General features: G+C 42.5%; 1 protein-coding gene across 1 annotated transcript in view; it reads left to right on the top strand.

The window, feature by feature from the left end:
* LOC134441635 (protocadherin-15-like) overlaps positions 1-10000 on the top strand; it is a 247469-nt gene that overhangs the window by 196350 nt on the left and 41119 nt on the right. The window contains exons 25-26 of the mRNA XM_063192026.1: positions 267-376; positions 2762-2902. Coding sequence (XP_063048096.1) covers positions 267-376; positions 2762-2902 — 251 coding nt within the window. The remainder of the gene's footprint in view (positions 1-266; positions 377-2761; positions 2903-10000) is intronic.

Here is a 10000-nt window from a genome sequence, read left to right as displayed (position 1 = left end):
CTATCTCCTGTCTGCTGTCTTCTCCTCTCTTCTCTGCCCCCCCATGATCATCTCTATCTTCTTGCAAATCTGTCACTCCTGCTCTTGTCTAATCTCTCCCACATCTCATCCACCTCTTCTCTTCTTCATCCTCCTCTTCTCTTCTCCCCACTCTAATTATCCCTCCATCTCCTCTCCTCTTCCTCTTCCTCTTCATCTTCCTCCTCCTCCTCCTCATCCTCCTCTCTGTCCCTCGTTCTCCTATTTCTCCTCCTCCTCTCTCGCAGGTTTCCCCCGGTCAGTGAGAACGCTCCCATCGGCCGAGCGGTGGGGATGATCCTGGCAGCGGCTATCAACACCACAGTCTTCTACTCCATAGTGGGAGGCAACGAGAAAGGTGAGCAGGATAATACTGTTGTCTTCTAGTAGGAGCCTAGGCTGATTATCATTGACTTTCAAATCTCTTCGAGACTTGGTCTGACCAAGAGCATAACAATTACCATTTCCGGAATGGTTGACCCACCTCCCTTGGTTTGCTAATGGTTGTTTGCTCCCTGACAAAGTGGGAGGAGTTCCCATTTTTTCGGGAACTCAAAAAACTTGCATTGCTCTTGACCTGACTAGCGGCAACGCCGAAGGTGATGCGTCACTCGGAGGGCACGGCTTGGCCAGTAGGAGCCAGCCAGAAAGGCGATTTAATTGTTGATGTCGACATTATAGGGTAATTACGTACATTCGACAGACCAGATGCATTGTTTTCGCACAAGTGTTAATTGGCAACACGAGTCCACAGGTGGCCACCTGAAAGGTGAATTAGACTACAGCGCTGCATGCTAGGTAATTGGCTGCTGCCACATGGCCCTTTTTTGTGGGCATGTCTGACATGAGCACTATAAAAAGAAAACTCCACAGAAATGCAGTGGAATGCTTCTCAGAGGACGGATGTATAACCAGCGTGTGAGGAACTGAGGTTAAGCTTTCAGTCTTTTGTTGCTACTTGGAGTTACTGAGCTTGCCATGTACCAAAAAATGTTGATCAATACCCAGCCCTATAAAGAAAGAGAATAGGTGGATATATAAATTAAATGCGACGTCAACTCCTGGACTGAATGATTCATTTAAGATGATGCCTTTTCTATAGTACACTGCGTTGTAATTTGGATTTGGTATAGGGGAACCCCCTTTTTTATACTGTTTCATGAATACTGTATGGATTTTTTGTTTCATTTTCATTTTTCGTGCCTTTTCTCCTAGTTGTGTGTGTTTTTAGGACGAGGAGGAGGCGGTGCGTCATGACCAGTTTCCGCCTACCTGTCAATCACCCGTCAAACCCCAGTCAAACTTTTCTTTTGTTACCTGCGCCAGTGACGCTTCAGTATTGACTCTGCCCTGATGAAGGCCACTCCTTGGCCGAAACATGTTGGCGTTTTTAACTTTTCTACAATGATTTAGCCATTTAATAAAGCTATTTTAACTTTTTTGGGAAGAGTGCCTTGGATACTTCGTTTCTTTTGCACCCAGCCCTATAACCCACTGCTACATTACTATAGACTACACCTATAGGATTTGGTCCAGGGAGGGGCAAACGGGTTTATATTAGGCACAATATCCAAGACATTGTGCAGGTTGGACATGCTTTCACAAGCTACTACAAACAATGTTGGGCTGTTCTGTATTCATATTATAATGACGATTATTATTTTCATATTGTTTGCCTTGTGTAAAAATACTGTTTTGGAATCTGTTCATGAGCTGACAAAGAAGATACGTTTCATTCCAACTTTTCTGAACAGGCGGTATTGTTTTCAGGGTGCCCTTTATTTATGCAGTGCAGATTCATTAAATCATTTCAGCCTCCCTGTACACTCTCTGCCGTCGTTGCAATTGTAATGTTGGATTTAAGCATTGGGCCGAACAGCACTTCTTCTTTCCCAAGCTCAAAATAAATGCATATCTATGGCCAACCATGGGAAATAAATCCATATCCAAGGCCAAAGCGCAAACCAAATGGGTATCTATGAAACTGTTCTTATGCCCATAATGAAAATCATCAATCATGTTTTTTTTTATCAGACAGGTAGCTCTTGTCGGGGCGAGTTATTGTGTACAGTATCTATTCGTGACATACATTCAACCTTGCTGTGTTCACGTGCCACAGAGATTTTGCCAACCTCTGTGTCTGAACAGTATATATGTCCTTGTCCTGTCTCCTAATGTGCTTTGCATTATAGCATTACTGCAATAACGTGCTGCTGATTTATTTACTTACAATGAATGTGGCAAAATGCAAAAGAAACAGCAGTAGCGCAAGTGTTATGTAAACAACTAACATGATGCTAAAATGTTGAAAATGCTAATAACCTGTGCCAAATTGTGAGCTATTGCTCAAGGGTGATACAGTAGCTAATATGCAATTTATACTGCCTCCTTATTATGACGTGATTTACCTTCATTAGAGGTCTGCTTCATGCAGGTTTCTTTTTGTGGTGAATGGATGTTTCAGTCGTTATAAATATAATTAGCAATAAAATGACAGTATAGCAGTTACTATAAAAGCAGGTAGATCATATTTAACCGCTGTTACCTAACAGCAAGAGATATGTTATTTATTGTTGCACTGTATTATTTTGTATTATTTGCTACATCGAAAAAGAGGCTTATCCTCAATGTAGTCTCAAAAAAGAGTTAAATCAAGGTTTCAGTCAATGAAACCAATGTTATTATGTTAATGTTATTGATAGTATTTGCGTAATTAATACATTGTGCTGTGTGCTGGTTGCAGGTTTCTTCGTGGTGAACAACCGCACAGGCATGATCTACACGGCCAAGAAGCTGGACTACGAGAACATCAACAGCTATGTGCTGCGAGTGCAAGCAGACGCCCTTGCTGTCGTGCTAGCCAACATGAGGGTGCCCTCCAAATGTAAGCTGCCAATGACGCACCCATCACGCACACGTGTAGAGACGCACGCACGCACGCACGCACCCATCACGCACACATGCAGAGACACACACGCGCACGCACGCACGCACGCACCCACGCACCCATCACGCACACATGCAGAGACACGCACACACTCACTCACGCACACACAAACACATATTCATGCAAACACGTGGACATGTGCACACACACACACACACACACACACACACACACACACACACACACACACACACACACACACACACACACACACACACACACACACACACACACACACACACACACACACACACATTCATGCAAACACGTGGACATGTGCACACACACACACACACACACACACACACACACACACACACACACACACACACACACACACACACACACACACACACACACACACACACACACACACACACACACACACACACACACACACACACACAAACAGGCACATGTGTATGTACCAGTGCTGTTGACACATTTGAAAAGTAGACTGCTGCTGAAAATACTTACTTGCTTGGACACAATCACGCACGCACACACACGCCCGTACACACACACACACACACACACACACACACACACACACACACACACACACACACACACACACACACACACACACACACACACACACACACACACACACACACACACACACACACACACACACACACACACACACAGAGAGCTTTGTGAAGTCCCTCAGCTTCCAAATGCCACCTGTAGTAGATGCCTTGCTGTAAATTGCAGCTCCCTGCGTAGAGCCGACTCCGGGTTTGATGACAGACTGCACAGAACCTTCTCCGACATGATTATAGGCAGTGAATGTGCGAGATGGAAAGGCACTATGCACCCCGAGATTGTACGCCGCCCCAGAGTGGTGGTGGTGGCGGCAGCGGTAGTGTATAGAAGACATTAACACTAGCTGACTCTGTGGGAACGAAAGCCAGTAAACAAAACAACAACACATAGCAAAAAATAAATAAACAATGCTGTGGCTCAGTGTCAACGTAGCAGCAGCAGCCCCAGCCCACAACAAACTATTTTGTGTTGTTTGATGTGGGTAAGAAATTACAGGGCCGTGCCGGGCTCCCATCACAATGTGGTCGTTGTGTGGACCCCAAGGAGCAGAGCTGAGGGTGTAAATATAGACAACATGGCCGAGTGTGAGCGTGAGTATGAGGAGGATGCCTGGACCCAGTTCGTAGAGGGAAATGATGGACGGTAGAAATGTCAGTGATACAGTGGTGTAAAGAAGCCAGGATCTGCTGGGGATTTGAATATGAGTGTGAATGAGGGTGTGCCTGTGTGTCTGTGTGTGCGTGTGTGTGTGTGTGTGTGTGTGTGCGCGCGTGTGCGCGCGTGTGCGTGCATGCGTGCTTGGGTTTTTTATGTTTAAGGGCGTAACGCAAGTCAAGTCAACCCAGGTGAAAAACCCATATACTTAAAGTGTACTTTTTTTTACCGTACTTAGTACAAAGTGTACTATTTTCGGCGATTTAAAGTGCGCTTCATTGCACTATTAGTGCGCTAAAGCACTACTAAAGCAGTACTTCAGCACACTTGCAGCACACTGAGGATGCTAAATTGGCACCGCTTTTGGACAACTTTAAGTGCACTACAAGCATACTTTTGAAAATATGCTCCAAACACGCTTTTCATGCATTCGTATGGCATTAAGAGTGTGCTTGAGTACACTTCTATAACATTTTATTGTTACTAGAAGTTCAATAAAAGTATATTAACTTCATGCTTCTTTGGACTACATTGGAACACTTTAAGTCTGTAAATAGTATATCATATTAAGTATTGTAAATATATAACAGGTATGCTTGAAGTATATTTACAGTACACTCCCAAGTACATGACATGATATAAATGTAATACTACAATCCATGCTGGTCCTCAGAGCTTGTACATTACACACAGCCACATGTCACAGTAGTGTTACAGTATGTATGCCTAGCACGACTGACATTTACAATCATTGCATTGTTACAGAGATTTCAGATACACATATCACTTTTAAACACTTTCACTTTTTCAATCTTGCTCCATCTTCCTGCAGTTGATCACTTGAATTGATCATAAATGGTGACCCTCTATTGTTTGTTTGAACAATTAGTTCCAACTTACCTCCCACCATGATATCATAGGAAGTGTGAGCCACGTTTTGGTGTTAACTCACCTGTTTAATTCTAAATCACCAGAAATGAAACCCCATTGAAAATGAATGGGGTTTTATTTCTGGCGAGTTAGAATTAAACTGGTGAGTTAACACCAAAACGTGGCATGGAAATCTACAGGGTATGTTGAAGAGTGACGTGTGGGGCACCAGGTCAACAAACAAGAACAGCTGACATCAAAGCATCGAGGATATCTGGGCTTCCATAACTCCCATGCACTGTTTTTGCCATTGACTTCAATGTTAAACACATCATGGCCATTATGAAGACAGAGAATGTCCTAACCAAGTATTGACCTAATGCGAATTCCCCAATTCATGGGTTTTTTGAGCTGGAAGGCCAACGTATATAAAAAGAAAAAAAATAATGATTGGAATAGTTAAAAAACTGGGCCATGAATCTACAATCCATGACAGTTTAACATTATTGATGGAATTATGGAAATAAATCAACTTTTTCATGCTATTTTAATAAAAAGGCCTGGAGCTGTATATACCAGAACATATACGTGACCATCATAACGACGGTGGGAACATGGTCATTTTTTGTGTTCCACTTTAAATTTTAAAAACCCCTACAATAAACACAGAATATAACAATGAGTAATATTTTCATGCAAACCAAAAATATTCCTTCAAGATAAATGGCTTTCTGTTTGAGAAATTTAGCTCCAAGAAGTGCATTGCATGATGGGACATGCATGATGGGTAAATGCACTTTGTGTAAGCACACTTTGAAGATATTTGGGTGAAGTACAATCATGGTGCACTTAGAAAAAGTGTACTTGCAATATGTTAAAGCGATTTACTTTAAAGCGCACTATAGAAAATCACACTTCGAAGACATTTGGGTGAAGTGTAATGATATTGCACTTTAAAAAAGTACAATTGCAATATGTTATTAAAAAATACACTTTAAGTAAGTTCACTATTAGAACACTTTTAGTATATTCCTCTAAATACACTTTAGCCAAACATCTTCGAACTCCACTTGAAGTATGGTTCGCTAAGTGTACTTTCTTTGAGAGCAACTTAATTACATCTAATTTTAAGTACACTTTAAATAAGCATATTGTAAACATAATTTTTCTTAGCACAAAAAGCACGAGTGCACTTTTAACATTTTAAGTACACTTCAGTCATGCTTTTATTGTACTAAATTGAACCACTTTTTCACCTGGGAAGTCAAGTGACCGCTGGAAGATCGGGCACCAGGCTGAAGTGAGCTCCTCTGCACAGGTTTTAACCCATTGACGCCGGTTGTTGCGTTACGCAACATTGGCCCTGACGCCGGTTGTTGCAAAACGCAACATTATTGATTTGTCAATATTTTCAAGACGTGGCCGTACCGTGGCTGATATGGTAGGGCACACGTTTACGTTCACACAGGTAAAAAAAAGGCTTTGTTTCGCGAACGTGATGTTCAGTTGAAAGGTAATGAAGAGATTTTAATCGAGGAAAGGAAATATGATTGAAGACCCTTTAGATAGAGAGCAGGAGTGTGATTTGCCGCGGCCGCATGAAGAGGTAGGCGAGTGGCTTCCAAATAGACAGTCAGATAGATTTCGCCCCCGACGTTACCAAAAGTTAACTCCAACACTCGGGGCAATTGGTGAAGGTGCCAATATCTGAGGAAGCACGTCCTTTAGATATAGGCCTATTTCAGAATATTTTCACTGAGGAACTTTCGGATATGGTGATAGCCTATTGGTGAGGCAGACAACGGTAGACATGCGGATTATAGACGCCCCTTCTCAAAATAGGATGAAATTGCTCATCGGTCTCTGCATAGCGTTTGGAGGAATAAAGCGGTCATACTCGCCGGTGGGAGAGCAAGTGGCTGTATTAGACAAATGTCCCCCGATTTATGGCAGAAATGACTGCCTAATAATTATAATAATAATGATTATTATGATTTAGTTATAGTCGGCTATTGTAACAGTAGCAATAGCCTAGTAGCCTAATAGCCTATAATAAATAGCAGCATCAAGCATTATCCTGAAAGCACATGAAACTTTTTTCAATCATTTGATTATGAGATATGATTTTTTTTAGGAATATGTGTTAGTGTTAATGCTGAATGAGCATAATCCCGTGAAAGCAGAGGATTTTACCTTTTAAAAGCAATTCGTCCCATGTCCCTATGTGTTCCAGAGGCTGAGATATTGAATTTCTCATAAGAGTTTCCAACCATTTTTTCTCATCTCAAAAAACCCTCAGGCATTGGGGACCTTCTCTAAAAACTGGCTCAGGCGCCAATGGGTTAAGGAGGCGGGCAGAAATCCCATCAGGCCCCATGGCCTTTCTAGTGCATACTTTCTGAAATAAGGACTGTATTTTTGGACACTCCACCTTATGAGCATTTGTGTTACGAAATTGAACTTGTAGTTAATATTGCTGTCTTTTTTCACATTCACATATCTCAATATGAAGTTAATATTTATGCAATCATGCCAAATGCTTCATACATTATTCAAAATGTTGTTGGTTAATGAATATATATATATTATATTTATTCCAGTGTTTCAGTCACACCGCAGGATATTTGACATATAAACCTTTACATAAATCAACAAAAAAACAAAAATGTTTCTTCTCATCTAAGACTAATATGAAACATAATGTACCATATCTTCTTTCATTGACATTTGTTTTTAAGAGGAAAAATGTCAGTTTTGTAGGTTTTTAACCAATGTTACGAAAAAAAACAAGGCGTCACGTCAACCACCCGCATACATGCGTGCCTGCATTTTTTTTACTCCCTGTCTATGCGTCTAAGTGTGTTTATGACTGAGTTGCAGTGTGAGGAATGGTCTCCCTAGAGCCATGTGCTGGTCTTGGCCTAAAGGAATAAACAAGCGCTTTTTTGCCGCAGTCATCATTTGCTTTTAGCATGCTCTTGTGAATGCACACTATGTGTGTGTGAGAGAGGATAAAAAGAGAGAACGAGTATGTGTGAGAGGATAAGAGTGTATGTGCGTTTGCCATAAGTGTATCTTGGTAAAAGCAATGTGTTTGCGCTTAATTGTATTTGAGTGTGTGTGCCCGTGTGTGTATATGAGACAAACAGAGAAAATCACTGTGTGAGTTCGTGTGTGTGTGTGTGTTTGAGTGTGTATGTGTGTGTGGTGTAAATCGCTGTGTCAGTTTGTGTGTGTGTGTGCGTGCATGCGTGCGTGTGTGTCTGTGTGTCTGTGTGTGTGTGTTGTTTGCGAATGCAGCAGTATGCATGCTCGTCTCTTCCCACTGTGTGTGTGCGTAAATGTCTGTGTGCGTGCGTGCTTGCGTGTTTGCTTGCGTGTGTGTGTGTGTGCAGGGGCATACGCCCGTGTGTGTGATTACTGAACAGGGTGCATAGTAACCCCCTGCTGCGCGTGTTTTATTGCAAACTTTATTGATGCGCATTAAAGGGATCAGAGGAGATCAGGAGGAAAATAAACCAAATAAGATTGTTACACTCCAATTAGTCCGACACACAAAACAAATACACACACGCACGCACACACATAACACATGAACACACGTACACTACACACACATAAGACACACACGCACACACACACATACGCATGAACACACGTACTACACACACACTCAGATGCACACACACAAACACGTACACATGTGCACCCATGCAAACACACACACACACACACACACACACACACACACACACACACACACACACACACACACACACACACACACACACACACACACACACACACACACACACACACACACACACACACACACACACACACACACACACTAAGAGACTAATTCTGTTCCACACGATTGAACCATTGCCGTCGTATTCCTGAGGGAAATTGAAAATGGGGAAAGTGAATATCTAATGGTGCTTAAGTCATCATTTACTTTACTTGAGTAATAACATGCTGTGAAACGGCACTTAAACCATCTGTGTTCACAAACGCGCGCACACACACACACACACACACACACACACACACACACACACACACACACACACACACACACACACACACACACACACACACACACACACACACACACACACATGCACTCAAACAAGCACACACACACACACACACACACACACACACACACACACACACACACACACACACACACACACACACACACACACACACACACACACAGTGAGAGAGAAAGATAGAAAGATAGAGTGAAAGGATGCCTCGCATTTTTCTGTGTGCAGAATAAAATGTGTGGCTTTATGAATAGTTGATTGAGAATAAAAGAAGTAAATAAAAGAAGTGAATAAATAAATTCTAACTTCACTGACTTCACTGGTCACTGTGTTTGGTTCTCTATCTTTCTATAGTGAGGGGTGTTTTCGCATTCTTTTTTGTATTCTTTCTCTCTCTCTCTCTCTCTCTCTCTCTCTCTCTCTCTCTCTCTCTCTCTCTCTCTCTCTCTCTCGCTCTCTCACTCTCTCTCTCTCTCTGTCTCTTGCCTCTACCTCTGCCTCAGCTTCTTGAGCTCGGCTGCCTTGTAATATGATGTATAGCATTTTGTTTGTACTATTCCCTTGGTATGCCTCTAGTTCTTTCGCACAATGGCCCAGGGTGCCTTACTGTGTGACCGTGTGTGTGTGTGTGTGTGTGTGTGTGTGTGTGTGTGTGCGTGCGTGCGTGTGTGCGTGCGTGTGTGTGTGTGCGTGTGTGTGTGTGTGTGTGTGTGTGTGTGTGTGTGTGTGTGTGTGTGTGTGTATGTGTGTGTGTATGTGTATGTGTGTGCACGCGCCCGTGAGTGTGAGTGTGAGTGTGCGTACGTGTGCACGTGCCTGTCTACTACAGTGTGTGTGTGTGTGTGTGTGTGTATGTCCACTCTGTGTGTTATGTTTGTATGTCTAGAGTGCGGTGTGTGCGTGCGTT

This window comes from Engraulis encrasicolus, chromosome 24 (assembly GCF_034702125.1).
Source record: "Engraulis encrasicolus isolate BLACKSEA-1 chromosome 24, IST_EnEncr_1.0, whole genome shotgun sequence".
Lineage (NCBI taxonomy): Eukaryota > Metazoa > Chordata > Actinopteri > Clupeiformes > Engraulidae > Engraulis > Engraulis encrasicolus.
This window is presented reverse-complemented; position numbering and strand designations above follow the sequence as displayed.